This window comes from Gadus morhua, unplaced genomic scaffold (genome assembly GCF_902167405.1).
Source record: "Gadus morhua unplaced genomic scaffold, gadMor3.0, whole genome shotgun sequence".
Taxonomy (NCBI): domain Eukaryota; kingdom Metazoa; phylum Chordata; class Actinopteri; order Gadiformes; family Gadidae; genus Gadus; species Gadus morhua.
In genome coordinates, this window is record NW_021964020.1 from 7264 (window position 1) to 24800 (window position 17537).

The 17537-nt window shown below is 52.1% G+C and overlaps 1 protein-coding gene across 1 annotated transcript in view; it reads left to right on the forward strand.

Annotated features, from left to right (window-relative positions):
• The first annotated feature begins 232 nt into the window (after positions 1–232).
• Positions 233–17537, forward strand: part of LOC115538892 (B-cell scaffold protein with ankyrin repeats) — a 40706-nt gene continuing 23401 nt past the window's right edge. The window contains exons 1-5 of the mRNA XM_030350117.1: positions 233–321; positions 9558–9724; positions 14382–14885; positions 16067–16170; positions 16501–16813. Coding sequence (XP_030205977.1) covers positions 233–321; positions 9558–9724; positions 14382–14885; positions 16067–16170; positions 16501–16813 — 1177 coding nt within the window. The remainder of the gene's footprint in view (positions 322–9557; positions 9725–14381; positions 14886–16066; positions 16171–16500; positions 16814–17537) is intronic.

A 17537-nucleotide genomic window follows, 5' to 3' on the forward strand; every position in this document is an offset into this window, starting at 1 on the left:
GACAACTCAGACGGGGGTTGAAGTCAGAATCTGTAGCGTACGCAGCGATCCTAAGCAATGTTGTGTACGGTTTGCTCTCTAAGCTTTATTAAAACACTGTCGGAATGAAAAGGGGAAAAAACGATCAGTGGATATAAACTTGATTCTGCAGCATTGGTTTCCAGGGGAAGACGCAGAGAATTAGCTCTTTCTTTTCTCAGAATATTTGAATATGAGTCTGGAGAATCGAACGATGACCCAGAGCCAGGCTGTATCGGGGCGGTCCGTTCCGCTCTCAGACCCGCCCACGCACGCAGGTCTCATGCACGACTCCGGCCCGAGGTCAGGGCTACGGACAGGGCTACCCCCACCCCCCCCCCCCGTGCTCCTCCTCCTCCTCCTCCTCCTCCTCCTCCTCCTCCTCCTCCTCCTCCTCCTCCTCCTCCTCCTCCAGCAGCTTGTCTCGCAGTATCACAGCCAAGCCCAAGCCCAGAAGAGCGCAGGCATGAATGTTGGACGCCGTTTTTGTTTGGCTTGTTTTTTTGGGAAAAAGATTCTGGCCGAAAAGAAAATGAAAACCCCCCGGGCGTAAAGAACACAACATTCTCTCAGAGCTGATGGAGCAAACAGAGGAGAGCATAAATTATGTGGAGAAAGCAACATCAAATGCACCTGTTCGCTGGATACAAGCGTTCACTCTCAGCCCCGTCGGCCTATAATTAACGCCTGCAAATGTGTGTAAATAACACACATTTGTGGCCTAGACTCACCTCCAGCTGTGTTTGTATAGCTGGAGTCCCTCTCTGGTTCTCACACACACACACACACACACACACACACACACACACACACACACACACACACACACACACACACACACACACACACACACACACACACACACACACACACACACACACACTTTAGCTAGCTAGCGAGTGACGAAGACCAACAAAAGCATCCCCAGGATTTGACATCTGGCCCAGAGGAACCAACGTCACGTCAGGAAACGGGGTGGTCATGTGTCCGGGCTGCGATCACAGTCTCAGGGGAAAGACTTAAACACTGCTTCTGAAACAGACCTTACTTCTGTTAATGTGTTCATAAAAAGGTTACATGAGGTTTGCATTAGAAGATGGCTTCCTTCTGGTATAAATCGTTTTTCAATGTAAGTTTGATTGCACTAAGTCAGAATTGGTGGGTTAAGTTAAGGGTTTTACGTGGTTAATGTAGGATCTATGGAGGAAGTCCTAGTTGGCCTAATGAACACATGAAGCTCCAATGCACCGGATATTAATAACAATCATTACCAACAACTCCCACAAACCAAGGGAAGTACGGGTGACTCAAATCTCCAAGGAACATTGAAGCCTGACTAAAACCTGAAGGGGGGGGGGGGGGGGGGGGGGAGGTTCCCAACGGAGCATCGGTGAGGTAAACAAAAACAGTCTGGGCGCCGCAACGCGCTGAACATTCATCTGCCGCCCGCCCATGAACAACTTCCTGGCTTCTCTCTCTCTTTCATTTTCATAATTGAAATTTGTGCTCGCCGCGACCGAATGTGCGGCGGAATATCAATGCTCAGCGTTGGGGGGTCTGTCGCTGAGAGCCCCCCCAGCCAGGAGGCTCTTGGCAGGGAGGGGGACCAGAACAGAAGCAAACGGGCGCCGTCCTGCCAGCTCGGCTGGAAACCTTTCCCACCGCCGACGGGCCCAGAGCCCCCCTGGAGGGATGGACGTCCTCCCCCCCCCCCCCCCAAAAACGATGGTCCCACTCCTCCCTCAACCTGGAGGGGGGGGGGGGGGGGGAGAGAGAGAGAGAGAGGGGTTCAGGGGGGGGGAAGAGAGAGAGAGAGAGAGAGAGAGAGAGAGAGAGAGAGAGAGAGAGAGAGAGAGAGAGAGAGAGAGAGAGAGAGAGAGAGAGAGAGAGAGAGAGAGAGAGAGAGAGAGAGATGAGGTGGGTGGGGGTGGAGGGAGAGAGAGAGGTGAGTGGGGGGAGAGAGAGAGGTGAGTTGGGGGAGAGAGAGGTGCGTGGGGGTGGAGGGAGGAGGAGACGCAGTACATAATGCAGTTGTGTTCCAGAGGCTGCGATGATGAATGATGGAGGGTCCGGCGGCCAGTGGCTTTATCGACTAACCCCGCGGGGCCGAGCAGTGAGAAGGACGATAAATAAAGAGAGAGAGGTGAAACGCCGGGGCGGCCATGACGATCTCACCCCTGGTTAGGGTTTGGCTCTCTGTCTCGCCGCTCAAATATCTTTCCCTCGAATCATAGCTTTCGTGTGTGTGTGTGTGTGTGTGTGTGTGTTACATAACGCCCCTCATACTTTCCGTCAAACGGAAAAACATATCCTCTGGACTAGAACAATGGGCATGGCGGTTGATGAGTTTGTCGTCGTCCGACCGGCTACCGCTAGCCGGCTACCGCTAGCCGGCTACCGTTGGATTGCCAGAGTGCAGGCGGATTATGGATCTGTAATCTCATTCTGCCCCCCGGAGCGCAGCGCGCGTCAGAGTGGCCCATCTGTGTGCGCCAGCAGACCGTCTCAGAACCGCCGTGCGCAGGCGGCCAGAGATGGCTTTCACCGTTTAAACTCGCACGTTCAGAACCCGGCCGGAATGACGAGCGCGCAGTGGTGACGGTGGAGGAGGAGGTGGTGGCTGTGGTGGTGGAGGTGGGTGGGGGTTTGAGGTGGAGGTAGAGGAGGTGGAGACTGAGGCACGCCGGCCCGTTCCATCCGTCGGCAACAGACCGACACAAGCCGCCACTGTAGAGCAGAGTTGGTTCTCTCTGCTGATGAGAGAGAACCCCCCCCCCCCCCCCCCCCCGACTCCCTCCCAAGAAAAGGGATGAAGAAGAGTCTTCTTCATCTGTTGTGAGGCTTTTGTTTAGCCATCGTCTTCGAAGAACCGGGAGTGTTCGGACACAGGGCTCTCTCCCTCTCTACCGGGAGTGTTCTCTCCCTCACAACCGGGAGTGTTCGGACACAGGGCTCTCTCCCTCTCTACCGGGAGTGTTCTCTCCCTCACAACCGGGAGTGTTCGGACACAGGGCTCTCTCCCTCTCTAGGTACACCCTGTCCCCCCCCCCTCGCTCCCCGTTGTCACAGTGTTTTATTTCGACAACACGCAGCATCGCCTGCTCACTGAAATTGCCTTGGAGGGTTCCAACGCAATGCATTCCGTGTGTGTGTGTGTGTGTGTTTCGGTGTGTTTCTGTGTGTGTGTTCCGCGTTTGTGTGTGCTTGTTTGAACACGGCCCGGGGTGACCTGCTCCTCACTTCTACTGAATGTAAACAAGTCGTCACACGGAACAAAATGTCTTTGTTAGCGTTTTATACCGATGCTACAACACCGTATTCAGCCTCTTTAAAGACCTCTCTCGCTCTCTCTCTGTGCCCCTCCCTCTCCCTCTCCCTCCCTGTTCATACACTGAAGGGGATCTCTCTCTCTCTCTCTCTCTCTCTCTCTCTCTCTCTCTCTCTCTCTCTCTCTCTCTCTCTCTCTCTCTCTCTCTCTCTCTCTCTCTCTCTCTCTCTCTCTCTCTCTCTCTCTCTCTCTCTCTCCTCTCTCTCCTCTCTCCCTCTCTCCCTCTCTCCCTCTCTCCCTCCCTCTCCCTCTCTCCCCCTCCTCTATTGATTGATTGACCTTTTACACTGCAGGGGGGGGGGGGTATCCAATAACGAGCGATAGTCTCTCTAATAGAGGGCCCTGTCCGAGCGGCCACCTCCGTACAGAACGCCGCGTGTCATCAGACGTCTGCAGGCTCCAGGCCGCTGGCCGTGCCTTAAGAAGACCCAGACCCTCATCGTCTAAACACAATCAAACAGTTCCCCGCGGCGTGCGCGGTGTTATTGTACAAACATCGTCCGAGCGTCACGAGGTGGAGCAACGGAGCGCGTCAGGGAGGTTTTACGAGACGCCGCCGCCGCCGCCGCCGCCAGACGAGCTGCAGAACAGAAAGGTGGAGGGATTCACCCGTCTACTGCATCGTCCGTCCGTCCGTCCGTCCGCCCATTTGTTCCCGTGAATTAGCGAGAGCGCCGGGTAATGCACAGAGTCGGATAACAGCGGCGAGCCGCCGTTATCCCGCTATACGGAGCTTAATCCGCCCCAATCCAGCGCTTTTCTCTGCCCTAGATCCACAACAGAGCCTGAGTCCTCCCTAATCTAATGAGTGGTGGAGGACTCTGTGACCCCCACTCAGGTCACCGAGCCACCGGCAGACACACACACGCACACACACACACACACACACACACACACACACACACACACACACACACACACACACACACACACACACACACACACACACACACACACACACACACACACACCAGGACAGCCCACTGGTTCCTGGAGGTCCCAGCAGACAGCCCCACTGGTCCCATACTGGGCCAATGCGGAGAGAGACTGGCCAACAGGATGTTTACACCGAAGTAGGAGATGGACGGGCAATAACAATAATAGTGATCTCATCGATTGACGACTCCATTATAATAGAACGGGATTTTATGAAGGGCCAGTGACAGAGGACGAATATACAATCCATCAGTGAGCGCATATAGAAGGTAGATAGCGGTGGAAGGACGACCTTAGGGGGTTTGACTCGCAGCAGAATTGTTCAGGGTTCAATCCCCGATGTCTGCAGTCCACCTGAGGCAGGTCAATTGTTAATGGTCTGCGTTAATACTACACTTTTATAAGCAGCGGCCACTCAAAGCGCTTTACAACGCTGCCCAACATTCAACCGTCCACACCCCGACGGCGTTTTCGACCACGCAGGGCGACAGCCGGCTCATCGGGAGCAGTCAGGGCGAGGCGTCTTGCTCAGGGACACCTCGATCGAACCGGCGACCTTCCAGTGACCAGCCGACCTCCTGAGCCACATACCGCCCCGAGCACGCCCTCTGACCCTAACTACTCCCTCACCCCTGGTCTCTGAACGGGGGTCGCTATAGGACAGTTGGTAACACACGGTCATGAACACGTCCCCCTGGGTACCTTGCAACACAACAAGCTTTAACAATATGTGCAACCGTTCTCCTCAGAGTTCCTTCCCGAGCTCACAGGGGTTTTCTTTTATTGCACAACAAAGAGAAACAAAACCAACATGAATCAGAGCCGACACACGGTCGAGGTGAGGTCGCTGTGGCAATGAGGAAGACGTTCAGCAAGGTGATGACCGCATGGTTACTACAGACCCAAGGGCACGGCAGGGCACACACACACACACACACACACACACACACACACACACACACACACACACACACACACACACACACACACACACACACACACACACACACACACACACACACACACACACACACACACACACAGAGCTTGGTTCATGAATCCAACAGAATGCAGGTAAAAGTCTGCACAATAAACACATTAAGTCATTAAACCGTTAAAGCCGGTTCTCTGCGACTTCCCCTTGGCTCGCAGAGAGCCGTTTGTTCAAGATTGCCAAAAGGCGCTATTGGATCTGTATACTATTCTGTGACATATTTTGCTGGCGCAGCTCCAACGTGCACACCTTAGTAATAAATGACAGCCGACGGTGCACAGTTCCTTACCGAGCTATTACAATAAAAACTTAATTAGACATTAGCAACACCCAACTGGGTTAGCACAGTCGGGGAAAAGGGTCCCAGTAATTAGCACCAGAACAAAACGACTTTCTGCCCGTGAGGGCACCATATTCCAGCGAAGAACATCACAATCCTCTGCCATGGCATGCTCTGACAGCATCACTCAATCAATCACAGAAACAAAACTCCTCCCCTTGGAGAATGTTCTGGAAGACCCCTTTGGGTGCCCGCGCCCAAGATGACCCGTCCTGAACCGGCCTCTGCGTGCAGACATAGCAGCGTCATTAGCTGGGAGGGGCGGGCCGGGTGGGCGTTTGTACACCGCGCCCATGTGACCACCACACCCATGTGACCGCCACGCCCATGTGACCACCGCGCCCATGTGACCGCCGCGCCCATGTGACCACCATGCGGCGTGGAGCACGGAGCCTTACTGAATGATCGCGCCGTTCTATAAATGACTCAGCGACCCGGCTGGGATCAGGGCTGGAAAGACCCGATCGCTCGCCACCTCAGGGTGGGTAGAGGTGTGTGTGTGTGTGTGTGTGGGGTGGGGGCTTGGCCTTGCTCAAAAGTCAAATGTCAGATGTCATCCGTCCCCCACACGCCTCAGAGGAGGGCCCCGTTCACCGCCACGACCCAGGCGCTATTTCTGGGGTTGAAACCGACGGGAAGGCCGGGGTGTTCAGCGGCTGGCCGTCTGATCAGGGCTCAAAGTCGTGACATGGTAAAGACTTGACTCGACACAACGATATTTCACCTATTTCACCCCCGACCCTGCATAGCTTCCCCCCCCGCCACACACACAACCCACACCCCTATTAGGCACTTATTGTTTAAATGGTAGCATGGTAGCATCTTATCCTAGCAGTCTGTTGTGTACGGGGAATGGGTTAACCTAGTGATAGTTAGTGCTTGGCACTTGGTTCTATGAACATCCTTACTGTACCGGCAGAGATATGTTGTTGTTTCTCTTTCTTCTGACAAATGTACTTATTGTGAGTCGCTTTGGATGAAAGCATCTGCTCAATGCCCTAAACGTCGATGTAAATTCAAATGATATTAACCAAAGGCTTATCTTACGTTATGAACCAGCCTTGTTTGTGTTTAGTGCCCGGGCTCTGCACGCTGCACTGAGAACGCTGCAGGCATCCCCCCCATACCCACAGACGAACCGCAGAGAGCTGCTTCACTGCCGCTGAGGCATTGGGATAACGCGTCTGGCGAACAGGGGAGAGCCCGGCGGGAGACCCACGACCCCGCAGGGCCTCTGCGGTACTGGGGGACACCTCCCAACGGATTCCCCCCCAGACGGGTCGGTCGTTGGCACACATCGGCCGCTGGCCGTGCTGTTGTCACAATACCAAAGCTGACCAAAACAATGCTTTGTTTGTTCCTCTCTTTGCTTTTACAACAAACAAATAATACAGGATGGTGGGTAACTGATCTGAGTCTCTGGCTGCTGGGGGCGGCCCACACACCTCTCTGACATTTCTTGCCTCACCAAAAACAAACTCAGACTTACAAAAGTGATGCCGGGACAGAAAGCTCAACCGCCCTGGTGTTGTTGTGGTTTTAGCGTGAAATGTGTTTGTTTTGGTTTGGTTCTGTTTCTGTGGGTTTATGGAGGCAGGGGACACTCGACTTCATGAAGTAATCATTCCGGCGTTCGAACGCGGAGCTGGCCAACACCGCCAGATGAATATGAGTTATTCATACCTCAGCTCACGGCTTCATCTGCAAACCTCCTTCTCCTGTTCCGCCCTCCGGGCATACAAACAGCGAGGCTAACATCTGAACACCACAACGAGCGTCCACCTCACTGCTGCGACGATATCACTGAGAGTTACAAGTGCAGAGGCATGTCCCAAACAAACCAAGGCAAGGACTGTACAAGGGCCGCCGTCAAGGGGCGGGGTCACGTCAGGTGACCTACAAACATAAAAACATGGCCGCCCACCGTAACTCACAGAGGGGAAGCCTCCTAAGAGACCCACGGTGATATCCCCCCAGCCACTCAGAGCCTGGACGTCATGTTCATTTTACATCAGCCTTCACGTTGGGGGGAATTGTAGAGGGATGATCTCTTCAATTATTCATTAAAAACAAAAGCTACCGGCGTACCCACAGCTCTGCTCTGCCCCGTGACAGAGGAGTAGGGACCCTCTCACTAATGCCCACCGCCCGCTATACACAGACAGGGGTCGGTGGGGGGCTGCATCATGACCATTAATATAATCTCAGTGATGAGGAGACGTCAAAGGTCTGCAGCGGGGTGGGTAGGATGGCGGACGGAAGGAGAAGGACGTCCATGTTTACGAGAAAGAAAAGCTCAGAAATTGATTTGTGATTTTTTTTCTGAATTTCTGAATAACCTCGTATTACATGTTGGTGAACGGACTGGGAGAAGGTTTGACAGTATTTCACTTCGTACCTCGGCGGGTGATTAAATGATCACACTCTTTATGCAACCGTTTTGATGTAAGGGAGAAATAAACGCTGACACGAAAAAGGACGTACCCCGAGACAAACAACAACAGAAGCAAAAGGAAACCCTTCAGTTGTGAAAAGGGTGCAACACACAGGCCACGACGCACACACACACACACACACACACCTCCACACAGCTCCGCTTTCAAGCACTCTGTTGCCTTCCATGCATTGTCTGGTTAATGGCCCCAGACGTGGTCATTCGAGCCGTCCACCAGCGCTCATAATGTATCTCTGTTGGCCGGTCAGTGATGCTCCGAGCCCTGGCTCTGCCTGAGGCGGTGAACAGAACACTGCCCACACCACCACAGTGCTGCAGCTATGCAAGGATTCAAGTTATTCCGTTTATTCAGAAAATGCAACTGTTGTTGGTCGATCCAAACATTGAATGATGTGAATGTCCATGGGACTCGAATAGGGCCTATTGTGTTTTGTGTGTTTCACCCTGAGCAATCCCATTATTTTAATAACCATTAGGTGGGTAACACTGCCTCTATTATATGATTATTCAAATCTTTAATGCTTTTTCACGGAAGACTGCAAGGTGGAATGGTAGACATAAACTAGACAGGCGTTTGAGTGGATTTAGTCAGGGTTGAAGTGATAAGCGCAGTGAGTAAAGATGATCATTATTACAGTCTTCAAAAAGAGTCTTTGTGCACTGTGTGGAGAACAGTGAAACTATGGTTAGCAATGCATGCTGTAGGCAGCGAAATCGCCCTTGGGTTGATTGCAATGGTTGCGCAATACACACACACACACACACACACACACACACACACACACACACACACACACACACACACACACACACACACACACACACACACGGCTGTCTTGTTGTGGATTGGCTGCACGGCTCTCTACTGAAACAGTCATAAATCCTCGGTCCCGTTGCTTTTCATATTTCACTTTTTCCTTCATGCATGTCCTGCACGCGTCAAATCACCGGAAGACAGTCACGCACAGTCACGCACAGACCCCTAAAAACAATCTATTTTTTATTTTGTATCTAACATTTCTTGAATTTCACCGGAGTTCACATGACTTCCTACTTCAGTGGTGTCACAACACGGCTACCACCCTTCTGCCTCGGACCAGAAACGCTACGTCCACAGATCTACTGCTGGGGTGGGCGCTCAGGACCCCGCTGTGATTTGCCTAACGGTGTGTGCGTGTGTGTGCGTGTGTGCATGCGACTGCGTGTGTGAGCAATAACGCTGCACGAAAGCGTCCAACTTACATTTCACCACCCTGTCCGTCGTAGACAACTTCGGCTCATCGTCGGGCTTGTTTTCGGACATTTCCAGTGTGGGGTCGGTGGTGTGGTGGAGGGTGCAGGGTTGTCAGTTCGGATCCCGGGGCTTGCTCCTCCTGCAGAACCGCTCACGAGTCTAATCCGAGCGTAAGGGAGACCGCGGTGATCTCACTCGCCCAAAATACTTTACGCAACAGCGTTACGAATTCGGTGCTCCGTGCCGCTGAAGCTCCTCGCGCTGTCTGATTTACCACTGCGCCTCCGTGTCGGGTTCTGTCCGCGCACTGCGCAGCCTGGCCTGCAGCCGGGAAGACACGCCCCCCAGCCGGGAGGGAACGCCTCCAAGCCGGGAGGATACGCCCCCCTCTCCCCTGCTGCCTTCTCATTGGCTGCAAAGTCCGTACATGGGTTTCTTTTTTTTGGTGGAAGGGCTGTTGATTTTTTATCAATGTGTGGATTTGATAGAGAAATATTTTTATTAATATAAAAACATATTGCCGTCAACATGTTCTACACTTTTATTCATTCTCTTGTCAACATCTCCCAAAATTATTTAAAAAAATCCCATGACTAGACAATATAGCAATAATAGCCATAATAATGGGATATCATCTATGCATACATACATGTTGACTGCATAAGACCCAATGCAGTAGCCTGTATTATGAGAGAGGTGCATCATAATCACCATTACATTCATTAGGCACATTAGCAGAACATCTATATTACCTCTGGGTTTGCATGGTGTGTGTGCATGTGTACGTATGTATATTTCTCTGTGTGTGTGTGTGTGTGTGTGTGTGTGTGTGTGTGTGTGTGTGTGTGTGTGTGTGTGTGTGTGTGTGTGTGTGTGTGTGTGTGTGTGTGTGTGTGTGTGTGTGTGTGCGTGTACATTAGGGCTTTGACTTCGAACTTCGTGATTCGAATATAATTCGAATATCAAAAAAAATAAAAATAATTCGAACGAATATTAGGCAGCCCTTAATATTCGAACCTGTTATGGGCAGGCCAAGAGGGAGAGACGTCGGAGAACCCATGCAGTCTATTCATAATATTGTAATATCCACGGAAGAGGCAGTGAATGAAGTATTGATTAGACAGCGATTTATTAGAAACATAATAAACAGTTGGAACACGCAAGACCGGTAACCATAGCAACGCCTGTAAACAAACCTCGCAAAACCCAATCCAGGGCTGAATCCGAATACTCATACTTATAGTATGCATTTTGTAGTACGCCACAAATATAGCGTGTCCGAATGCTCAGTGTGCATTGTGTAGTACGGAAAACGTTTCCGAATGCGTACTACCGCCACAGTATACAACGGTAGGTAACGAACGAAGAAGTGATGGCTGACCCGACACTACCAACAGCGGCTTAGAAAGACGTCATAGAAAGCGGCGAAAAAAAGAGACATTAAAAAGAGTAAAAAAGTAAAGTAAGTAATTAAGTAAAAAGAGACATTTTTAATTTAATAGCAACGATGACAAGATGGAAAACAGGTAACTAATCAAGGTAATTTTGCCGGCATCTGAGGGGAGACACGTCATCTCCAAACATCCGGTGGAGTTACGGCGGTGTTCGGAAGAGTTCAGAGGCGTTCTACGCATAGCTGTAGACCGTTCTAGGCGTTCTACGCATAGCTGTAGACCGTACTACAAGTGTAGTACGGTCAAGTAGTAGACACTGAACATAAATAGTATGTACTAAGTACTCGGATTCAGCCCAGGTATTACTGAAGGCATTTAATGGTCAAAATATTATTAATAAATATTCGAATATATTCGAATACTAATATTAATAAACAAACGAACTTCGAATATGATTTTTGGCCAAAAGTCAAAGCCCTAGTGTACATTTGCATGTCTGCATGCCTTTCTGTCCGTCTGTCTCTATATATTTATGTGTGTGTGTGTGTGTGTGTGTGTGTGTGTGTGTGTGTGTGTGTGTGTGTGTGTGTGTGTGTGCATGTGTATTTGTTTATGTATGTTTGTTTGTGTGTTTGTGTTTGTGTGTGCTTGTGTGTGTGTGAGTCTTTGTGTCCGTGCGTGTGTGTGTGTGTGTGCGTGTGTGCTTGTGTGTGTGTGTGTGAGTCTGTGTGTCCGTGCGTGTGTGTGTGTGGAACAGAAACGCCCTTCCTCAATGGCAACATCTCTAAGCCTTGCCCTTCCTTCCCACAGAAACCAACATGTCTGCTGTGGTTTGCGTGGCGCGTATCATCTAACCCCTCCTCCGGGCGGCCATTCTCTCCCATTCAATCACTTTCGTTTTTATTCTGTTCAGACGGTCCGTCCCTCATGTCCACACAAAGTCTCCTTTGTCCGCCCTCTGGGTTCTATATGTCTGACGCACTCCGTGGACCTCAATGCATTCATCACTTTAATCACAACGCAGGCCCCGCTGATAGGACGAGCCTCTCTCCGTCAACTCCTACAGGGTGCCACTCTGACCCGGGCTGTGATGAACCACACTGTCCCGCTGCTGAGGCCCGCCCACACGACGTACTGAGGAAGAGGAGGAGGAGGGGGAGGGGGAGGAGGAGGAGGAGGAGGAGGAGGAGAAGTAGGAGGGGGAGGAGGAGGAGGAGGAGGAGGAGGAGGAGGAGGAGGAGGAGGAAGAGGAAGAGGGGGAGGAGGAGGAGGAGGAGGGGGAGGAGGAGGAGGAAGAGGAGGAGGAGGAGGAGGAGGAGGAGGAGGAGGAGGAGGGGGAGGAGGGGGAGGAGGGGGAGGGGGAGCAGGAGGAGGAGGGGGAGGAGCAGGAGGAGGAGGAGGAGGAGGAGGAAGAGGGGAGGAGGAGGAGGAGGAGGAGGAGGAGGAACCTGTTGCTTCAGATGGAGGATGCAGATGAGGGTGTGATTGCAGGTCCCGTTCTGTGATGAGGGATAATTGCCTGTAAGTGGTTTCTACCCTGACCCGAGGCTTTTAGAAAACTGCTGCAGTCGGGGCCAGTAAGAGACCACCGCCATTAATGTCCCTTTGTGTTCAGAGACGGCAGAATGCATCGTCCCAGAGAGATGACCAATAAATAACAATACCTGAGGTCTTTTTACTGTTATGTCATGTTCAAAATATATCTGGAAGCGGCTAGAGGCGGCATGTGGCTCAGGAGGTAGAGCGAGTTGATTTGTAACCAGATGGTTCCCAGTTTGATCCCGAGTGTCGAGGTGTCCCTGAGCAAGGCACCTCACCCTGACTGCTCCTGACAGGGGGAGGAACCCCCCCTCTGTTGCCATGAGGGGTCGACTCCGCCGTCGGTGTGTGAATGTGTGAATGAATGGTTGTAAGTTCCTCTGGATAAAAGCGTCAGCATAATCCCCTAAATGTAAATGCAAACAAAGAAGTTTTACAATGTTTCTGTAACTTAGCAACTTATTTTCCTCATTGGCGATGTAAATTTGAATTATATTTCACGGGTCTTTCCTCCTTCCCTGTCCAGCAGGGCGAGCAGGAAGCTGTTATCAATGCGGGTTGACAGGAAAACCTTGTGCTCTCCTCACTTGGCTGTTGAGCAAAAGAGACAGACGGAGGCTGAAGCATGACCCAATCAGGTAGGCTGCTAACTTTTAATTGAATCGTCATTATAACCATCCTAACGATGTCTCCATGGGAGGGGGTGGTGGTGATGGGGAGAGGGAGATGATTGGTTGACCACCACGTCGGTGGGTTTCTGTACTGTGAGTCCGTGTTGCCACGGCTTGCTGCATTTTGAACGAGGAAGCAACATTTGAGTGTTGAGTGTTGAGTGTAAGCCGTAAGGTCGCGGGTTCGATCCCCGGCTCCTCATAGCAGTGTCGAGGTGGCCCTGAGCGAGACTCCTGGCCCTGACTGCTCCTGATGGCTGTTGCCTTGTGTGGTTGACTCCGTCGCCGTCGCTGTGTGAATGTGTGAATGAATGGTTGTAAAATCGCTTTGGATAAATGTGTCCTAAATGTAAATGTGAATTTCAGAATAGTGCAGTGAGTGTGTTCGTGTTGTTCACTGATATGATCTAACATGCGTGGGGTTCCAAAGCCATTCAATAGTTGAGCTCACTTCACAAACGACTCAAGGCTCGATCAATGTTAGTTAAAGTAAAATGTATTCAGGTCAAAGTAAGGAATAAGTAAATAATAATACTTATATAACGCCATTCATACAGACGCAAAGGCCAACTCGTCTGCACTGTATGTCTCTTCAAATGGAATAAACCATAATAATCAGCTGAAAACGACATCCTAGTAAACAGCTGGAGACTACATCATAGTAAACAGATGTAGACTACATCCTAGTAAACAGCTGAAGACTACATCATAGTAAACAGCTGGAGACTACATCATAGTAAACAGCTGGAGACTACATCATAGTAAACAGCTGGAGACTACATCATAGTAAACAGCTGAAGTCTACATCATAGTAAACAGCTGGAGACTACATCATAGTAAACAGCTGGAGACTACATCATAGTAAACAGCTGGAGACTACATCATAGTAAACAGCTGGAGACTACATCATAGTAAACAGCTGGAGACTACATCATAGTTAACAGCTGAAGTCTACATCATAGTAAACAGCTTTACGCCGCGTTCACACTGTACATGTCCGTCAACGGAGGACGGAGGGCGTGTCTGAAGTATGGGGGACGCGATCTGATTGGCCGACGGATCCGTCGCTGCCTGAAAAGTTTAACATTTCAATGTGTAATTTTTGTAGTGCAATTTTATAATTGATTAAGTTCCTTATATTTATTTTTAAAGCCCTTAAAAACAAATAAATCATTCTTTAGTATGACCAACAGCAGTTTGAAGCAGTCAACATAAAAACTGCTCTTTTCTTTAGGCCAGGCCCATGTGTTGAGATTCATTTATATTATAAACTTCTTCATTCAACTATTGAATTGTAAAATTAAAATAAATGAATCGTACTCATTTCAAGTCTGTAACAAATAAAAAAATAAATAATCGCAGGCTTTGCGATTTGCATACTACCGCGTTTGTTTGTATCGCGGTTTCGATTTGGATCCGATGAATCGTCCAGCCCTACCCCTTACCCTGGTCCCCCCCCCCCCGCCCCCCAGCCCAGGACCTGCTGATCCTCTACGAGCCCGAGGCCGCGCAGTGGGCCTCCTACCTCCACTCCGTCTTCACCGACCAGCTGCCCCACGACGCCATCCGCCTCTTCGACATCGCCACGGTGACCGCCGGCCAGCTCCACGACCCCCTGGCGCTTGCCCGGTACCGCTGCAAGCTGCTGGTCCTGACCCCCGCCCTGGTGGAGCAGGTACAGCAGGACGGTGGCGGCGGGGGGCGCCCGTGCCGCGTGCGGCGCTTCTTCCTGTGCCGCGTCCTGACGCCGGCGGCCAGCGTGGTGGTGCTGCTGTGCGGGCTGGAGGGCCTGGCCCCCCTGCTGGGCCTGGTGCCCCTGCAGGCCGACCGCTGCCTGGTGGTGTCCACGGAGCAGGGCCCCGAGGAGTACCTGGACGCCGTCGTCAGGGTGGTGTGGGGGGAGGCGGGGAGGAGGGGCTCGCGGGGGCCCGCCCCCGACGGACAGGCGGGGGAGGGGACCAATGACGCGCCGAGCGGTGAGTCGAGAGAGAGCGGAGCTGAGGGGAGGCTGGGGGAGGCTGGGGGAGGATGGGGGTGGCTGGGGGAGGGAGACTGGGGGAGGGAGGCTGGGGGAGGCTGGGGGAGGCTGGTGGAGGCTGGGGGAGGCTGGGGGAGGCTGGGATGGGGGAGGAAACGGGCTGAGGCAAAGGAACCAAAAAAGTCTTACAAATGTCTTACACTGCTTCTCAGAGTAAGCCACTAACTAGTCAGCGTAGACTAGCGGTAGCTAGCGAGTGCGACCTTCGTGCCTCCCGGATGATACCCTGCAGTCGTTGTCTCGCTCCACCGGCCCGTAGAGACCCTCACACCTCCGTCAGCACAACACTGCGTCCTCCTGAGAGCGGGCTGTGGCCTGCTGGGAGAATAAGGCCTTTTTTTTATTTACTCAAACGGCTCATCAACATATTTATCAAGTCGCCTTCGTCCCCTAGATCAGAGTCGTCGTTCTCGACATCCGAACGATGCTCATTCCCTTCAGAATAATTGGACGGTCTCCTCTGCTTAATGACCAATTATCTCCGTCTGGGGAGGACTGTAGGTTGGGTCTTGCAGGTTTGCTGGTTAAAAAAAACCGGATGTCCTCCAGTCAAGCGTAACAATCAGAATTTTTGTAAAGAGGGTTTCTAAAAATGTGGTTGATTCCTTTTGTAGTAACGATATAAAACGTACCGATGTAAAATGTAAAAGTGTTATACTTGCGTGTTATACTGGGGGGTAAACTCACTCTGTCACAGTGAGAGGCTCAGCTCCACAGCACAGAGCTCCGTTTAAAACTTATCTTTATTTAGGTAGTGGAGGCAATATTTGATGCAAATACGGGCACTATTTCCTCTCCCGCCTGCTAAAATGAACAGTACACTACGGCATTCATCAGCCCTTGTTTAAATATAGGGGTTTCTTTTAGGAGAAAAGCTGGATGAGGTATGAAATATTTTGAGGATGTGATTATAAAATGTCTCTATTTGGCAATCACAGCCTTGTTATTGTACCCGCCGTGTGCAATAAAGCACCAGCATGCAAACGGTAGCAGGACATTTGGGCGTTATCCCTGAGCCCTTCTGTGACGTGACTCATGCGTTACTGGCACTTCTCTCTGAGGACAAGACTTGCACAACCCGAGGAATTTACACATTTCTATCACGCCGTTTTTCTGCAGTTGTAACCACGCCCCCCAGGCCCGAGACCGGGGTCACAGGTTCCGCGCGGGACCCCGGACCCCCCCACGGCCTTCGGGTGGTCCCGCTCAGAGTTCCCTGTGGGGTGAGGCTCTCCGTTTACTCTGTGTCTCCGTACTGTGCTCACAGCGATATATTATTGTCGATCATTGCATCGTCGTGTCAGGAAATATGAATCTCTGTGCTGCTGAAAACCGTCAGTCTGGTTTACCTTGAACTCAAGAGGACGTAGTCACCAGCACAAAACCTCAAACCTTTCTGGATCTTTCTGGAAAAAAGTCCTTAGCATTGTGTAGCGTCTTATCCTAGCTATCTCGGTTGTATACGGTAATGGGTTAACCTAGTGATAGTTAGTGCTTGGCACTTACAATGTACCGACAGCGATTTATTGTTGTTTCTCTTTCTTCTGACAAAAGTACTTTACTGTATGTCGCTTTGGATAAAAGAATGTAAATGTAGTGTTAAGGTAAACGTAAATGTGAGGTCTCCGGGGGCCAGAGAGCTGTTGCCTCCTCCAGCCCCCGTGCGCTGCCCAGGTGGTACAGAGTGTTTGTCTGCGCAGGGCTCCGGGGAGATGTTTGTTCTGCTCAGAGATAAGGCGGCGGCGGCGGCGGCGGCGGCGGGCGGCGGCGACGTGGAGCTGGAGTTCACCCACCGCCACGGCCACAGCGTGAGAGTGAGGCCCGAGCGCTGGAACCAACACGTGCTGCTGGTCCAGCCCCCTCCAGGTGAGAGGGTGAGGGTCAGCCCCCCCCAGGTGAGAGGGTGAGGGTCAGCCCCCCCCCCCCCCAGGTGAGAGGGTGAGGTTCAGGCCCCCCCAGGTGAGAGGGTGAGGGTCAGGCCCCCCCCCAGGTGAGAGGGTGAGGGTCAGGCCCCCTCAGGTGAGAGGGTGAGGGTCAGGCCCCCCCCCAGGTGAGAGGGTGAGAGGGTGAGGGTCAGGCCCCCCCCAGGTGAGAGGGTGAGGGTCAGGCCCCCCCCCCAGGTGAGAGGGTGAGGGTCAGGCCCCCCAGGTGAGAGGGTGAGGGTCAGGCCCCCCCCCAGGTGAGAGGGTGAGAGGGTGAGGATCAGCCCCCCCAGGTGAGAGGGTGAGGGTCAGGCCCCCCAGGTGAGAGGGTGAGAGGGTGAGGATCAGCCCCCCCAGGTGAGAGGGTGAGGGTCAGGCCCCCCCCCAGGTGAGAGGGTGAGGGTCTGCCACAAAAAGATGAGCATGTTGATGCTATCGATCAATGTTTCTGTGCATTAGCTGTCGGGCTAAAGGGCTGATTATGGTCCCAAGTTCACGCAATGCAAGGGGGTTACGGACCCCTTACGTTCTTGCGGACCCTCCATGCGTCCACCGCAAGGGCCGGACGGGCGCCTGCCAAAAATCGTAACCTGCCGTCGAGGCGACGCAGCAGCGAGGGCTGTGATTGGTCCGCTCACTAAAACCCGACGCAAAATCATAAAGGTTCC